At 34.3% G+C, this 19,474-nt stretch overlaps 1 protein-coding gene across 1 annotated transcript; it reads right to left on the reverse strand.

Moving 5' to 3' along the window:
- Window positions 1-13,786: 13,786 nt before the first annotated feature.
- Window positions 13,787-16,944, reverse strand: LOC131035451 (SKP1-like protein 1B). Its single transcript, XM_059216058.1, has 2 exons — window positions 16,714-16,944; window positions 13,787-13,960 (listed from the first exon to the last, which is right to left on the reverse strand). The coding sequence occupies exons 1-2, from the start codon at window positions 16,942-16,944 to the stop codon at window positions 13,787-13,789; spliced, it is 405 nt and encodes a 134-aa protein (XP_059072041.1).
- Between the last annotated feature and the right edge of the window lie 2,530 nt (window positions 16,945-19,474).

Consider the following 19,474-nt stretch of genomic DNA (forward strand, 5'->3'; position numbering starts at 1 on the left):
AAGATGTATCTATAAATATGTATTGTTTGTTAGTTAAAAAAATTATTCTCAATAAGATTGATTTGAATGTATCCTTGAATTTTTACTTAAAATACACAGGAGTGCCCATAATCTATCCCTTGTTTATCACCTATTATGAGGAATAGAAATGCATTTGAACTCCAAGGTTCCAGTCAGTGGGAAATGAGCATGGAATGGAGGCATGGATAATGTCACCCGTGTCCTATTCTATGGTTTTATTAAATGCACATCTAGCCAAAGAAGGAGGTTCATGAATGGGAAGATCTCTTAAATTTGTCTCTCCCATGGTGCCTTCAACTTTTGTCGGACACAATCCTTTCCTCTAATAATCTATAACTATTAATAGGTGGTGTATACATCTTGATTTGTCTATTCACTGATTTCGATAGTGAATCACCAAGTTTGGTAAAATTTAAATGTGTGTGGTTTTAAGATGACCAATAGAAATCACAAACCAAAGTGAATTCTAAACAAGGTTATGATCAAACAAGCACTTAGGATTTTATTTTATATTTAAACCTACAAGCTCCTTAGTGAAGCTCGGGTTTCTTATTAGACATGGTCACTCCTCTCATGAGCCTCTCCTTATTGTCATTGAATCCATGGAAGAATAGTAGAATTTGATTTGGAAATTTTCTTATAAAGGATCTATATGAATGTGCTTATTTACACTATCTTCTTGTAAGCCTATACTAGGAGAGAAGTAATCCCTGATGTCTTCTTGCAGAATATTTGAGCATGTTGTACTATTGTAGACTAGGAGAGAAGTAATCCATGAGATCTTATTGTAGACTATTGAGCATGCTGCACTATGTTATATATAGAAATAAAATTTACATCCCTTCACTTTAAATGTCTCTTAGTGTAAAATATTTCCTCACATAATTTATGGTATAATTTTATTACTAAGAATACATAAAATAAAATAAATCTTATTCAAACTTTTATTTTTAGGAACATCATAAAATCTTAGAACAAGAAGATGTCTTTCAATAATTTTTTATTTTTTTTGGAAAAAGTGACAAGCCACTGATATATATATATTAATAAAAAGAAAACTAATTCAAGAGCTCATTAGGGAAAGAACTAGGAAGAAAACCCTATATCCTTGCTCAGATACAATGATAAAGAGGAAAGGAGGAAAAGAGGAGAAGCCACCCAATCCGGAGAGATAGATAGGGACTGCTCATAGAGTGAGTCGCTTCAGGGTCAAAATTAGAATAAACAGTTGGGGCGAGACCGGAGGAAATCATAAATAACTCACCCCCTTAACGGGTTACCATGGCGACTAGGAAGTGTGGCTTTGAATGTCAAAGTATTGAAGAGTTGTGACAACCGGTTGTTGATTTTGTTGTACGAGTGCTTTGATACCAGTATGAAGTCCCGATGACCGATTCATAAAAAGAAAATCCTCCAATATCGGTGTTAATCATCCAGGAAAAAAGGTTCCTGTACCAATTCTGAAATACCAGTGGAAATAAAAGCAACAACCGATCACCGGAAGACTAGGGGCAGATAGAACATAGAGTCATATCGGTTATCGTTAGAATTTCCATCCATCAAAAAGAAGCAATTTTTGGATAGCAAAAACAAAGTCAAAGCTAGAATGACTTTACTCTTCCATGGCGGCATCTTCCTGGGTCTGATTTGTGGGGGCATCGATGACAGGCATGGAGGAGGAATTCCATCCCATGGCTTCATCGTGCGCTGGTATGTTGAGGTTAGGAACCCTATCTGTGGTTCGACCCCTTTCCACAAGTTGTGATATTTGTAGACAGGGGTCAACATTTTCTATTTCCAGGATTTCCATTAGAGCCCCAACTTTAATTTTGACCCTATGTATAATGTGGCCATCCAATTGTCTATCGAATTGATGCAGGTTATTCTTCACATGGTGAAAATTTTGCCATTCAAGGCCATGCTTAATTCGGCCATAGAGTACCATGTAAGCATGGCTAGATTGAATTAAGTGATGCGGAAAGAGGCCCCCAAGGAGAGCCAACCCCCACCATAGATTATATTTTGCCACAGCTTCATGGAACAAGGTTGAGGGGAGCACAACTTGTCTTACTAGGTTGAAGAATACTAATTCTAGTAGAGGAATAGATTGCAGGAGATCTAGAGCATTTGAAAGAAAGGAACTGAGAATTTGATGGGGATATAGAATCCTTTTAGCTTGCGGGGATAACATCTCCTCACTGATAAATTCTTTGATAGCCCTTCTCAATTATGCATTGTGTAACAGAAAAAAATGGTTCAGGTCCCTATCAGTGATGTGTCCATGAAAATTCGCCAAGGATTCTGGAATTTGCACTAGGACCCAGTCGTTCCATGGCATATACTCCCAATGAATTTTCCTGCATCCTCTGCAAGAACTATTTTCCATTTTGCAGAGCACTATAATACTTCAAAAATTTTAATTTTCAAAAATTTTGGCTGAGAACTATGTGTGTAAGGCTAGGCTAGTTCCATTTATAAATAAAAATTACCATCTCAAAGTGCAATAAATGATCATATTTTAGGATCATGTTTGTGATTCTTGCATTAATTTTATGCTCGTATTATAGTCAATGGGATGTGTGAGAGGCCTAAGTCTATTTTGCCCCATGTGAAGTGACATATTGAGAATCCCTGAGTATTTCATACTAAATTCTATACATACCATTTGTAAAATGCATTTAAGAGCATAAATGTGAGTGTCCTATCAGCCTTCTTGATCACCAGCACTGGTTATGTGCTTATATGTGAGTATTTAATAGGAATATTGCGATAAGAGTGTTATACTTTCCTTTTGTACTAATTCGAGCAATTTGGGAAAAGAAGACAATCTAGTAGGAATTGAGATTGACTCCACAAAGATGCCATCACAGCCCATATTTGCTAACATGTGAGCAATGGAGTTGCCCTCTCTTAGTGTGTGACTGAAAGAGTAGTTCGAGAAAGTGTCGAGAAGATCCAAGGTGTGCTTCAGAACATAAGATAGTTGCCATGCCTTAGATATTTTCAAAGTAATTGATTTGATAATTACTAAAGAATCCCCTTCTATGTGTATATTGGGGAGGCCACACTTCCTTGCTAACACTAGATTGACAAGTAAGGCATTTGCTTCCGCCAAGTTATTCATGCCTGGAGGGATTGGTGAAGCTTGGAAAGCATGCATTTTTCCAAAATGGTCTAGAATGCAAACTCTAATTCCTGATTTCCCTAGATTTCCACAAGAAGAGCCGTCAAAGTTGAACTTAAAAAAATTTAGAGTTGGGGGTATCCATTTGATGGATGACCGGTCTTTCACATGGACTGAAGTCCAGTTCGGGGGAATCCCTATTGGTAATGTAACACCATGCCAAGATTTTACAATTGCCTTATCCCACTAGGTAAATGATTGGATGGCCTTGGAATTATTAAGCGAAGAGTTAATGATTTCTGCAATCAAATTTTCAAGTTTGATCAGAACTTGATCCAGAGAGGAGGATGTTTTCCTAAAGATCCTTTTGTTCCTCTCCCACCAGATTGACCAAATGATGTGAGCAAGAGCACATTTCCAAATACCTAAGAAGGTTCATGTAGAAAATAAAAGAGGCCAAGAGTTAAATATATCCCATTGTGATTTTGAAAATGGCAACATTACTTGGAGTTTATTCATAATGAAGAACCAACATTGGGAGGCAAAAGAACAATGTAGAAATAAATGATCAACTATTTCTTCCTCTAAGTCACAAAATACACAGTTAAAAGCTTGTGTAATGCCTAGTTTTACTAATCTCTCTGTTGTTAGGATTCTTTTATTCAATGTTAGCCATGCAAAACAACCCACTTTTGGTAAAACAATGTCATTCCAACAGAAATAATATGCCCGACTACTTACGTTACTATTGGAACCCTGCTGTAAGGCATTGTAACCTTCTTTAATTGAGTATTGCCTTGATTTTGAAGCTTCCCAAAATAGCACATCATATTTGTTACACATGATAATTGATCTATTCAATAGATACTGGCCAATGAGGAAGATTGCTGGAAGGATATTGGGTGAAGAGTAGGGTCTTTCCAGATTGTTTTCCCTGAAAAAATTTCTACATCAGATACATAGTCACTCAATTTTGTACCGCAATGGGCTATAGCTATATTCATGATGTCTTCTATGTTATCTAGTTTAGCAATAGGAGGATGGCCACACCATGAGTCTATCCAGAAGTTAGCACTGAGACCATTGGTGATTTCCCATGAGACATACTTAGATATTAGATTCATTGAATCCATCGTGAAATTCCAAATAGAAGACCCCTTTGGAGGGTCTAGAAGTGTCAATACTCTTGATGGTTGGGTGTTGTCCAAATTTTTATCTTGCATAATCTCGCACCATTTGGAAACCAGGTTAGTGTACATTTTCCAGTTTCCCTCCAAAGGTCTTGTTGCGGTGCTTCAAATTGTGAAGTCCCACTCTCCCTTGGGATTTTTGACATGATGTATTTTCTAGAGAGGTTAAGGGGATTTTCCTTTCATTTGTCATATTACTATGACATGAGAAATCTCTAATGAGTTTCTGCAATTATTGGATGACGGATGAGGGAGCCTTGAAAGCTGACATGTAATAGTTTGGTATTTCTGTTAGCATTGACTTGATAAGAAGGATTCTACCTGATAGTGAAAGACACATTACTTTCCAAGCTAAGATTCATGACTGAATTCTACCAATGATAGCAAACCAATAGGACAGTTTGGTTGATCCCATAAAAAAGGGGATGCCAAGGTAGGAGGATGGCAATTGGTCCATTGAGAAGCCCAAAGTCTTGCATATTCTTAATGATATGATTAGAGATGTGTTGAAAATGAAAATATTAGACTTGGTGGCATTAACTTTTTGACCCAAAGCAAAAGAGTAGATATCCAGAGTTTTCTTGATGATCTTGGCTTCTTTTAGAGAAAACTTACCAAATAACAATTTGTCATCAACGAAAAGAGTGAGTTACTATTATTGAAGTACCTGGAAGGATGTCCCCAAGCCAAAGCCCTTTTGAAGATTAAGAGTTGATGTGTCTGCTCAAGGCATCTACCATGATAATCAAGAGAAAGGGTGACAAAGGGTCGCCTTGTCTTATTCCCTATGTACCCTAAAAAAACCCTATGGGGTGCCCATTTATTAGAATAGAGAAATGCGTGAGATACAATTTTTGATCCATTTGCACCATTTGTTTGAGAAGCCAAATTTTGATAATACTTTAAAAAGAAACTCCCACTTAACCCGAGCGTATGCTTACACCATATGAAGTTTGATAACAAAATTTTCTTGTTGGCTCTCATGGTCACAGTGTAAAACCTCATGCACTACTAGGGCTCCATCCATAGTCTCCCTACCTGGGACAAACCCCCCTTTTTCTTCTGAGATGATCTTAGGTACAAGGAAGTGCATTCCAAGGTAAATGGCTTTAGTTACAATCTTATTTATTATGTTACAAAGAGAAATGGGTCCGAACTCTGTGAATGAAGAAGGAGAAGGAGTTTTTGGGATGAGAACAATATTTGTTGCATTAAAACTTTTTAGCATAGCACCCCTTTTCCTGGATTCTTCCATTGCCTCTAAGAGGTCAAAACCAATCATGTCCCAGCACTTTTGAAAAAAGAGGGTAGTGAATCCATCCGGACCTAGGGCTTTATCTGGGGAAAGGGAAAATACCACTTTGTGGACTTCTTTCAAAGTGAAGGGGGTCAGAAGGGCTCTGTTATCCTAGTGGAAGATTAGAGGTGGAATATACTATAGTAGAAGCTCAACATTGTCCTTCCAAAGAGGGGTATCTAAATTAGAATGTGGTGGAGCTAGGAGATTCTTAAAAAACTTAACTCCTTATTCTTGGATATCTGCCAAATTTTGAAACAATTCCCTTGAATCCTCATGCTTGATTAAAAATATAACATTAGATGCTTTTCTTTGTTTTGTGGAAGCATGAAAGAATTTTGTGTTTTTATCCCCCTGTTTCAACCAGATTTCTCTTGATTTCTATATCCAGTATTCTTCTTCTCTCTTACAGACCTCTTCCCACTCACTTTGAAGGCCCTTTTGTGTAGAGTGCAGGAGCTGGTCTAAACCCTTGGAAGTTATGGTTTGGTTAAATTTTTTCAGTTGTTGAGCAATGAACTTTTTTTTGAGCAAAGACATTCTTGAAAATCTTTCTATTCCATTCCTTATCCTAGATCTTAATAAATTGAAGTTTCTTAAAAAATTGGAACATCTTTGTTCCACTACATGCAGGGGCAGAAACCCAACATTGTCTTAGTAAAGCCTAAAAATGTGGGTGTCTAAACAACATTCTCTCAAACTTGAAGGAGGAGCCATAAACCAGCATGGGGTTCTATTTTTTCCATTCCAAGATAATTTGGACTAGAAAGTGATTTGATTCAGAAATGGTGAGAATGTCTAAATGGTAACTGACCTGATTGAGGCACCATTCCAAAGGAATAAAAAACCTATCGAGTCTCTCTACAATGTGAAGGAAGCCTGATCTCCTATTAGTCCAAGTAAAGAGACCATTATTGGGGATCACATCCAGTAAGTTGTTTTCTATGGTAAAATTTAGAAAATCCTACATAGATCATGGGGGTGGGCAGATTCCTCCTTGTTTTTCCTTATGAGACAATATTGCATTAAAGTCTCCTCCAATGATGAAATTCTGTGCTTCCTCTTGTTGGAGTAACAAAATCAATTTGTCCCATAGGCCTTTCTTTTCTAGAGTGGGGATGGGACCATAAATATTAAATACCGTAAAGGTTATGTCATAACATACTGCTTTCAACATTTGCCAGTTAAGGTCTTGATCTATTAAGTGAACTTGAACTGTTTTAGGATTCCATAATGTAAGCAGACCGCCCAAGGCCCCAACCCCTTGCATGTGAGCCGATCCAAATTGTGTCCATTGCCCACTGATTTGTGATAGCTTTGTTTCTGGAAGTAAAAAAATGTCTGCCTTTGAAGAATCAAGGTGAGATTTAATTCTCCCTCCTTTGTCAGAGGCATCAATACCCCTAACATTCCAAGAAATCATTTTCATTGTGAAGAGGGAGATTTAAATTTTCCGTCTAAGGTACTTTGCACTCCTGCCTCTATTTCTTCTTAAATTTTCACAGAGTTTGGTTTCGTACCTCTCTTTTTTGGGGTTGTAAAGCCATCTTATTTCAAACTGGGGCTCTATTCAACTGATAAGGATTGTGCATAGTAAAAAATAAATTTATTTTTCCTCACCATCTTGTGAAAGGATTTCCACTTCTTCCTGCCTAATTTCCAAGGGGAGTTCCCCTTTATCTGAGATGTTAGTAGATGAACAATAACACCTTGTTTCTCGTAAGGAGAACACTACATTTTTCATACTAACACCTTCTTCTTCTGCAATTTCCTCAATCATAGTGGCAGCTAAGGTGGGCAGGATATCATCTGCTAGTTCTGGATATGACCCTCCTTACTTGAGGCGGCTATACCTGAAACTGATAAGTTCTACATTAAATTCTGGATGTCGATCGAGGATTTGTTGAACATTATGTCCCGAACTATAGCTTCTCTATCATTAGATGATTTGTCACATAATTGGAGGACCGGTGTGGACAAGGAGGTAGATTTATAGCTATAAATGATCGAGTTGCACATGATAAAAAAATTTGTCAGCTGGTTAATCCAATGAATATACGATGGTTCAAAGGCATCCTGAAGTTTAGAAGGATCATTGCATGATTGTACAGGATCCGAAGGAAGAACTATCTCATTCTGATGGGCAAGACACCAAAGAGGGTCTAAGCAGTGATTTTTACAGACTAAAATCTATGGGTGCTCATGGCCACTACAGGAATTTGTGAAGTGGCCTAATTGATGCTGATATTTGCAGATGACATCAGCATTATCCAAGATGATGTCTTGATGCCATAAACGCCATTTTGATGAAATGGTTAGATGCTTTTGCAGGGTCTTATTTGATGTAAGGAGAAGACATACTGTAACATCTCTCTAGGTTATTTCAAAGGGTATAAGATCATGAGAAAAAAAATGCCTAGTTGGTTGGCCATGGTCTCCATAATATCTGGGTCTTTTTATTCCAAAGGCAAAATTGGAAAGGAGATCCAGTGGGGATAAAATCTGCAGAGATTAGCATCTGGTTTGAAGTTTTGAATCCAGGATAAGGTGAAAGACCAGCCCCTTGACAAAACTAGCCTTTATTTTTGTGAATTGCATCTCTATCTTCTGATGAAGAAAATAGGGCTATAAAAAATCCCAAGTGGTTGTCGATGAAGAAAATATCACGAAGACCCAACCAGTGGTTGTTTGCCCATGAAAGCAGATTTTGAAGTGGGATTAAAGAATTAAACTTACCAATGAGAGCCGATTTCTAGAGAAAAGAGACCGACTGGGAGAGAACATGGTCATGAAAGGATATCTTGATGACAGAAGCATCCTCAACTAGAGCCCGAGCTAGAATGGGGAAAGAGGACTCTGTCTCTTTAAACTTTGTTAGTTTTCTTTTCCATACAGGGGGCACTAGTTCCGACTTTCCATGATCTCCTTGTTGGTTTTCTCTAGTTTTCCTGTTAGCAAGGCAAGCCTTAAAAGAAGGCTGATGAGGGGTGGAAGGAGATGCTTCACAGATGTAAAAAATTGGTTGTTTCTTATGGTGTTTTGTTTGGAATGAATTTGGAAATGGGGGCTTTTTACAGGATTATAAAACAAAAAATTCCCGCCCAAATGAATTTTGAATTTTTCTCCCCCCAAATGGATTTTGAATTCTTTTTTCCCACCTGAATGAAGGTGGACAGTGGCCTAGGTGTCCCATGAGGATCTTACAAGCCCCATGATTGAGAGATGCTCTCTGGATGCAAGTATTGGATTTCAAATGATTCTAAGGATTACCATCTGCTTTATAGGGATGGGAATGAAATCAGTGGGCTGGATGAGCAAGAGGACTATTGAAAAAAGTATCGAGGATATCTAGATGATCTTGTAGACATGCGAAGTGGTTAAGCCATTGATTTCTTGAGGGTAAATCTGAAACTGGTTTGATAAAAGGTTTGTCCCTGAATATTTTGACGAAGGGGTTGATGTCAAATTTTGAATATTGGTCGAAACGATGGGCATCCTTTGGTTGTCCTTGGTGAGCCTGGTGGGGGACACTGAAACCTTGCTACCATCTACTATTCCCTACAGCCCTAGTTTGAGGCCTTGCCCCGCCCTGCCATGTTACACTATCATCTTGCCACCATCTTCCATTCCTTGGAAACCTATTATGAACCCTGAGAAAATTCGAGACTCCTCCCATTTCTCCCATCTTTCAATAATATTATTAGCACAAGATTTTTCTCTTTTTTTATTGTTATATGAAACCAAGTAAAATACCTGAACCTAGTATGAATATATTGGCATTACCCAAGATTCTCATGAATGCACAATCCTAACATTGGTAGGACCAACACATGCCCTTCTACTTTTACTCAACTAATTTGTGAATAAATTAAGTATTGTGAGGTTATATGTCTAAAATCCAAATATATTTCAAACGAACATGGGATTGGTACTTTCACCCACACTTACTTCCCACTCATAGTCCTACATTTACTCCTACCATAAATAGGTAATATGACAATACCTTCACCATATTATTAATAATGGATTCAAAAATCACATCCTTTAACATCTTTACAATATATGACTTTTCATAAGGAAATTACAATGTAATGCCAATATTTTTTGGGTCTCTAAACTATTTAACATAAAATTCCAAGTATCATCATGCCAATGAGAGTCAACTTTCTCTAGTATTATACATTGAATTATTTTTTTCAATTAAGACATGATGAAATATTCTTAGTTATAATTTCCAAACAAACATTTTCTCCTCGATACAAGTATACCATTAGAAAGTAAATGGAAGAATTTTATCTTGACGTAGAACTATAAATTTTCACTCAACCTTACCTTAGACTATTATTTTTAAAACAACATTTGATCATCATTACAGGTTCAAAAACGAAACATAAAAAATGAAGGATTACTCTCCTCCCATCTTTAATGGCATCATGAGACCTCAAGAGTTCTAGCCATACCCTCAAGCAAGAAGGACACATATCTTACCATAAAATCTATGGTGATAGCTTAATACATATCATAGTCTTCAATTTACACACTTTTTTCTAACATCCACACATTCATAAAGACGTATAAAGTTTTCATTTTCATAACAAAATAAAATACTCTTTGTTCTTAAATAAACTCATAAATCCTTTAATAAGTATATTTACTACAACTATTCTATCCTTATCTCTATATGATCATTCAATTGATATCATAATATGTGTAAATTTCTACAAATAGTCATTCATAGCATTCCATTCATTCTATGCATCATTCAAATCTACATTTAATACTTATAATACAAACTAAACGATAGGATGCGTCCATTGATCTTCAATCCAAAGCTATCTTCAATACAATCTTTTAGAAATGAAGACGAGAACAAGATTCAGGTGCTTTTTCCACCCAACCTTTAAGCTTACATTTCTCCAAAACTCTTATTCTATAAAGAATACCTGACTCAACATGAATTGCTTAGCAAAAAGAGTTCGATAGACAAGATGGAATTTAGTGCGTGCCTAGAATGATACATGTATTCTCTACTTTCTAATTCCATTAATAAACAAGCAACATCAATCAAGGATATGGTAGAGAGCATAAATAAATCCATCTATTTCAATGGTCAATAAGTTACCCGACTGAGTATAATGCCATGCATAGCAATAAAATATAGGTTGGAAAAGCAAACTATTCTCTCTATAATTCCACATTCGGTACCGGTCTCAGAAGGTAACTTTCCCCATAAACACGATCTATATTATCCTAACATATCTATTCTTTCTATTGACCATAAGACATCAAAATGATTTAAAAATAAGACAATCTTTCATTTTTAGCTTAACAATTAATTTAAAAACAAGAATGTGTAACACATGTATGCATATTTTGGCATATATATGATTATAAAATGCACAAATAGAAGTTATGAGCATACATTCTTTCTATCCATTTCTGACAAAACCAAAATAAGCTTCAACATTCAATAATTCCTTACACTAATATTTCATCTTCTTTGTAGTTCAAATTGAATATTTATTACGCACAAGTTCTCTATCCTCATATTTCTCTAGAGATGGTTTGGTAGTCTAATTTCTAAGATTTACATTATGTATATCAACAAATTTAGAGAAAATATATCCTCAATACATTTATGTATATATATAATTTCCTCAAGTTTTGTATTTTGATGCCAATCGACGGGATTCTCATAATCAGAAATCTAAGTACTAAGTCTTTAATTCTTTCCTACGATATCATCTTCTATGTTTCTTGATTTCCCTATGGTAAGGACACAAATTAACAACAGTCCTTAATTCCACATCTTTGGAATAACATCAACTATTTCATATTTTCAAAGTTTTATTCTTTGATCTTTGAATTGTTTTCAAATCAAGTTTACTCTTCTACACAGAATTTGAAAACTTTTTATTCTAATTTTCCTACAACTAAACCTCATTCAATTTTATATCCAAAAGAAAATTAACTTTGCTTCTTAAAAAGTCCTCAATAAAATACCATTCAAAAGAAAGCCTACCTGTGAATTGAAAACCAAATATCATAAGATTGTTGTTGTATTTTCACCAATTCTTCTTCTTATCTTCCTGTATTCTTTTTGGTTTCTTTCTAGCTGTGTCGATTGTTTTTTTTACCAATCAACAATCCATATTTATGCTAGTCGCATGCTATGTTATCTCCTTGTTTCAGGCTTACACCCCAATGCCATGAATGTTTTACCTTGCCACCCATGCATAACCGTTGGCACGTCAAACAATTCGCATGGCTCATGGCCAACGGATTTTACCACGTAGTGTTGAATACTAATGGTATATAGTTTGTGTCCCACTTGAACTCAATGAGTTTGATACAATGCATAGTCCTTGTTCAAAATAAACACAATGTGTTTGTTATAATGCATAGTAGATACTACTCATCGTCTCCCCTTTTCACTATGTGATATGCTTTGTTATTAATAACATTCTAATTAAAAAGTCCGTCATAATAGTATATATAGATAATATCAAATGATTGTGTATATGTATATGTGTATATATAGATATAAAAACAAAATACATGAAGTAAATCAATTCAATCTCATGATAATTACGCACACACATATATATATAATACAAAAGTGAACACATAAGTACAATATTTCATCCAATTTCCATTTCACTATCATCTAATTTCACTTTAAATTTAATTTCTATTTCTATTTCATTTCATAAGCAAAAAATAATCATTATTTTTCAAATTAATTAATTATAGATAGATATGAATCATGACATCCATCCCCACTTGGAAGAGACATCATCCCGATGTCTTATTATTCTATTAATAAGTACATAGTATTTTAACTTCATAAAATATTAACCATACATCAAAGTCTCAACTCAAAGTGCTATCCAAGTTCACAACATGTGAATCATCTCAGCATCCTCCCATGTAGCACTATTATTCTATCAATAAGCACATAGTATTTTAACTTCATAAAATATTAACCATACATCAAAATCTCAACTCAAAGTGCTATCCAAGTTCACAACATGTGAATCATCTCAGCATCCTCCCATGTAGCAGTATCCTTAGAATATTGGTCCCACTAGACCTTATACTGAGTGAAATCTCTGCTATGTCCCTTAATGCTACAATAGGATTCAAATGGGCTCCACTAGCACCACTTCTGGTTCCTATACCTATAATCAACTAGATTAATAAGTTGGTATAATCAACTAGATTAATAAGTTTGAGTACATCTAAAGGTCCCATGTATATTGGTACAAACTTTTATGATTAACCAAATGAGATAGAGCTCTTATGAGGCTTAACCCTCAAAAAGAATTTATCTCCTGCAACAAACTGTCTCAAATCAACATCTCTTTTCTATCTTTGGACTACTTCTTTCAATCTACCCTTGATCAATTTCATCTGCTCATCCATCTGCTTAAGTATATCTAGACCTATGATGATCCTATCTTCCATCCTAACCCAAATTTCCGTGATAGAGTGCCTTAATGGGTGTCATTCCTAAAGATGCATGAAAATAATTGTTACATGAAAACTCAACCAAAAGAAAATACTCTTCTCACTTGTATTGTTAATTCATGCAATACATCGAAAAAGATTCCTCCACTACCTGATTGACTCTTTTATGTTTACTCATTTGTTTGAGGATGATATGCTGACTAAGGTTCAATATAGCTCCCAAATATGTATTCAATATCATCCAAAACCTAACTGTCATCCTGGTATTCCTATCTGATATTATGATTTCTGAAACACCATGCAATTGAAAAATTTCTTAATAAATTTCCTTACAAGAGTCAATAATCCAAACTTTAATATTTCTAGGTATGAAATGTGCAACCTTTGTCAATATATCGACAATAACTAAAATCATGTTATACATGCTTTTAATCATTAATTCAGTTGCACAGATATAATCTTTTAGAAATACTAAATACCTCCAAATATTCCGAAGAAGGTGAAATACTTATTTCCTCAAGTTTTTCGGTTCCAGGTAAGTACATCCTTTGTTAAAATTCCTAATCTCTATCAATTCCTCTTATATATCTATAAAATATATGATTTGTATAATCTACTTCCATAGTTTGCCTGACCATAGTTTTTCGGTTCCAGGTAAGTACATCCTTTGTTAAAATATATGATTTAGTCAAAGGCCCATTGATTTTCACGCCTGACTTCTTCCTCCTCTTCAGGAGTGTAGTCATTTTTTATGTTAAATATCATTCGGATCTCTTCTGGTGTTTTGCCCTTAATCATGTCAGCTACAGTTTGGCACGTTAAGTCCAGAAGATTCTCTATATTCAGATAGTTTGCAGCCTGCGTACAACAAACAAATATACGTAAAAAGTCATCACTTCCAATTTATACATATTGAGAAAATAAGCTTTACTACAAGCACATCAACAAATATATACGGCAAATGATATATAAATTAAACCTAGCATCTGCAGGCAAACACACACATCCTCAATGACAGAAAGTGGGGAACGATACAACTCCCGCACATTAATGCAAAAGACAGGCATTTTCAAGATCAATGTTTGCACCACTATGAAGAGAGAAAATCAGAACTCAGACTTTATAGATGGCACTACAGATAACATGCACTGTACGAAAATACACTGCACGTTTATTAGCATTTTGAATATATAAAATATGTCCCACTCTTTTTGAAAAATGAATATTGTTTAGGGAATATAGAAGTGCCTTAATTTATATAAAGAAACTGAAAAAGAATTTAGATGAGGATGATGGTAAGAGATATAGATGTCATTCACCAAGCTTCAAATCTGCAAGTGGCTGTTTAGAGGAAGGAGGCTTGTAGTTTAGATGTATGATTACTTCAAATATTATAATCTATTAAATAAGACTGAAATATGACATCTTTTTTTATAAGTTACACACTCATTCAACAATTTGAGGGGATCAAAACTTCAAAAATCATTTACCAATAGTAATTCAAATGCTGTTTTTATTCAGAAAAGTATACAAATTGCTTGATATTTTCTAGACAACTTTAAACAAATTGCTTGATTTTTTTTCAGAAGAAACTTAAACATCTAATTTCGAAAATCATCAAGATAGGTCGTTCAAAGGTACTAAAGTATGAAACCTACAAAACTAAAATAGGATAAACAAAATATGAAGCTTACAAAACAAAACCAGGCGACACAAAAATATATGTGCATATAAATTGAATTTTGATGGTGTTTCTTGTGGGAAGCCTTGTTTCACAAGGGCTGGTATGGTAATTTATGATCATAAGGTAAGATTTAAGGAATTCTTTGTTTTGTTTGGGTTTGGATATGGCTATATCTTTGGGAATTAAGGACTTGATAATTGAGGGTGATCCTATGGTTATTATCTAAAGTGTCATGAAAAAAGAAGTTGAATTGTTGGAAATTAAAAATATTTACTTGATCATATTTTGCAAAAATTAGAATTTTTTGATTCCTTCTTGATTTTCCACTGTTATAGGGAAGTGAATAAGATTGCAGATCTCTTGGCTAACTTAGCCATTCACACATATAAGAACTCCCTTGTTAATGGCATATTTGACAAAGAATTTCTACATGAAACATGGAGGGTGTGGGGTCTGCAATTGTATGCATGCTTTTCTTTGGCATATTCTTCTGAATAAGGCTGGTGTGGCTTTCATTTCATATCTCAATGGGGCTTTTTCGTATCTCTAAAAGCACTCATAACATGAAACATGGAGGGTGTGGGGTCTGCAATTGTATGCATGCTTTTCTTTGGCATATTCTTCTGAATAAGGCTGGTGTGGCTTTCATTTCATATCTCAATGGGGCTTTTTCGTATCTCTAAAAGCACTCATAACATGTTATATCCGTGCTTGGAGTATCTTTTTGAATTACTCATTGCACTTTATGGTTTGTTGTTCTGCACGGGCACTTCCTTGCAATCATTTCTTGGTGATTGGTTTTTATGTGAGAATCATGATCAGTTAAAATTGGGAGGGATGTCTTGGGTATCTTCGCTTGTGCGTTTCCCTTGTTCGGTCATTCATTGATGATTACAGTGACGTCTTAGTTTGCTTCATTTCTGGGTTTGCAGTGAGAATTCATATTTTGATATGGCTCTTTTGAGTGAATGGTATATTTGGCAGTTCTGTGGTGAGTTTTTATGTCTCTCATTTTTGTTTACTACGTATTACCTACTAAAATGCTTTGTTTCATTCGGAAGCTCTTGCTTCAGGTTAGTAGTTGGTGGTTGTCCTTTAGTTCTTGGAATCTACAGATTAACTGGTATTTGAATTGGCTCCTCCTTCTGTTGCTTTTTTCTTGGTTAGTTCTGTGGGTTTGATTTATTTGGGCTCCACAAGGACTTCAACATCCTTTCTTTCTCCTCATTTGAGTTATACTATGCTTGTTCACAATGTTTATTTTAACAGGGTCTCTGATTATGGTATTTGGTATCATTCTAACAAATCGCTTGGAGAATTGTGTTTCATAGACAGGAGTGGTTCAGGCTAGTGTTTTTTGGCAGCAATGGCTATGCATCCTTTGGCTTTTACTGGTGGCTTCCTTTATATCTAATGCGGCTTATGTAATTGGGATGGGTGTTTTGATGTACTATGCCAATGGGCATTCTGTATTGGGTAGAATAGGCTTGTGTTTTCTTATTCAGTGGTTCTATCCACTTATATATATATATATATACGTAAAAAAACAAAATCATGCAAAAATTCATCCCATAAATCCATTCCAAATTCACATAAAATCCAGAAATAATATTACTTCAATTTGTCCGAAAAGACAAAAAATTGTTTAACCAGGACCATAGCAAAAATAAAACGACTACAAGTACACCAAAACCTGAAGCCCTGCAAACCAAAAGCTAATAAAATTCATCCTACGATTTAATACATATCAGCTGTTCGAAATCCGTGTGCTTTAAATCCAAAGTATCTATAATATTTCCGGAAAACCTTAATCTCCAACCTCAAAATTTACAATAAAAATGTTCAATTTTCTTTCTGAAACCCTAAGACATACATCATAAACAAAATCCAAACACGCTAATAAAGGGGCGCTGAAAATCACGCATACCTGTATAATATCAAAAAGGGTAGCTTGATCCACCTTCACGAACTCCTTATCCCACGTCTTCACATCCAACTCCGAAATCTTACTGTTCACATTCAGCAAGGGCACGACGCTCTCCACGCCTGTATCCTCAATCATATTCTTGATTGTTTCAGATTCAAATGCCACGGCCTCATCAACCTCGAACATTTCATCATCTGAGCTCTTCAATTTCACTTTACAATCCTTCGCCATGGATGTTTTGGGTATTGAAAACAGAAATGTTGCAGAGGGAAAGCGAACGAAAATCCAAGAAAGAGAAAGCACAATTCTATGTTTAGCCTTATAATAATTTGCAATGAGTGGCTAACCCCTGTATTTATATGTGGGGAATGGGTATATTTTTATACGAATAAAAATAGCCCCGTGAGTTATTTACGGCGAATTTAATATTTTTGGCTCTTTAGCTCTCTAAATCCTTCGGCCCTTTTTATCGATTTAATAGTAACTAATATAACTATGGTATATTTTTTAGTTTCAATATTTTTAATTATTATTAATTATAATTCGCCATTTAGTCCTCCTATTATAAGATATATGACTCATCATCATAATAAAAGAGAATTGACTTTAAAAATATTATATTTCACTTATATTTTTAGTCAATTTAAATAAATTAAATTAATTTGATACATTAAAATATCTTAAGTTAAATTTGATAGTTTTTACAAGGTAAAAGAGTTAATATTCAATAATAAACATAAATTTAAAACAATCTAATTCGAAAACAACATTGATTAGAATTAGAAATTGTAGATTTCTAATATCATTAATATAATATTTTATTGAAGAAGTATCATATATGCCATATTTTTAAAATAATTATATTGCACGTCTCATTACAAAAATCAAATGTCAAATTTCCATATAATTATTTTATTTTATTAATTAAAATTTAAATTTGATAAATATGAAAAGGCATTTTATAATGATGGAGCGTAATTGTTGAGTGTGTTAATGTGACCTTATTAACTAAAAAACTCTCCTATTTTTTTTTAGCTTAAAGCTTACATCCATTTGTATGTCAAAATACTTATATTAATTAAAAACATAATATTATCAAAATAAACACCACCTTGAAAAGAAGAAAAAAGCCATCAAAATTGTTAATTTTAGATAGATGTATCACTATAAAATAAAAATAAAGATATTTTACAAATTAGAATAAAAAGACTCTATTTGATGAAAAATGATATAGATATATTTAAATTTTAATGTGTTTATATTAATAAATTTAATTTAAAATAAAAGAAAATAATTTTGAGATATCTATAATTGATATATCCATTCTTTTTATATACACTGAAATTGGTCCTAGTTCTGCCAAGACACTTTTCACTAACCCTTTTTGTCTAAAATAATTAAATAATTTTAACTATTTAATGAGTACTAATATTATTCTTCTAATTTTTTATAATTAAATAATTTTTAATTATTTAATTATGTTCTTGTAAATCATTAATTAAATAATCTTCATTATTTAATTAATATTCATCATTGTCTCTTTCTAATAAATTAATCTTGATCTTAATCCTCTAATCCTAACTATTCCTCTTTGATTAAATAATTCACTTAATTATTTAATCTATTTATTCTAAGATAATTATTCTTCTATGATTAAATAATTATTTTTAGTTATTTTATCCCTTTCTCTAAATTATTCTAATTAAATAATTGAATTTCTTCCATAATTAAATTATCCTAAGTAGCATGCCTCAAGGAAGACATTCAATTATTTCAAATCACATTAAATGATAGATAGATCATAGTGTCCTGCAACACTAAGATATATCTTCAAATGTAAATCCTAGGTAAACATAGACCCCTCTATCACACTTGCTTGCGCATTTGAAGCTTTAGTAAAATGCAAATCTACATGTTTGTACAAGAATGAACTCCTACATCATAGTATGCAATCAAGGAAAATTACAAGCCACTCCAAAATTTGTTTATAATACTGTTTCTACAGAGGAGACATCTCAACTCAAAAAATTCTTTCTATGTAAAGGGATAAATAATTCTCAACACCTTTGATGACTACATATAATATGAGGCCGCAGTTCTCATGTAAATTAGTGAGCTCAACAGTCACCGACCTCAAGTCCTCGTAAATTCATCCTTATTCCAAATTTGTCTTGATGTGGGAAATGGAGTAGAGCTCATTACGTACTTTCTTATAATGAAGAGAAAAAATGGTATCACAAAGTCAATGTAACAACATTCTAAGGAGAGTAACTAATATTAGGCACAATCCCACCAACATCATCAACAAATATCATGAGCGCAACCATAAGACCACGAAAGACATCAAGCGAGGAAAGGCACATGTTATGTCCCACTCCCTCTACATGAATGACATTTAGTTAGGGTTATGGTTTACACATGACTGGGGTTAGGGTTAGGGTTTAGATTATGGTTAGGCTTAGGGTTATGGTTATTTCTAGGATTATGACTAGATTGACCTTAGGCATTCTGGTTTCCTCTTTGGCCTCTTTCTGTGCATGTTTTTCTCTTTTCCGCTTCACCTCCTCCTTGGTGAATCCCATCTGCACTGCCACTTCCTCAACCATCTTAGTAACTTTCCTTTTTCTAGTAGGTGCAATGAATTTCTTATTTAATTCAAGTTATTTCTCCTTAAGTGTTCCAAATCTTCCTTCTTTTGGGTCAACCGGCTTGCTTCAATAGGTGTTCTGCATATTCCTCAAGTGTGATAGAGTCAACTTCA

This window comes from Cryptomeria japonica, unplaced genomic scaffold, assembly GCF_030272615.1.
Source record: "Cryptomeria japonica unplaced genomic scaffold, Sugi_1.0 HiC_scaffold_568, whole genome shotgun sequence".
In the NCBI taxonomy this organism is placed as follows: Eukaryota; Viridiplantae; Streptophyta; class Pinopsida; order Cupressales; family Cupressaceae; genus Cryptomeria; species Cryptomeria japonica.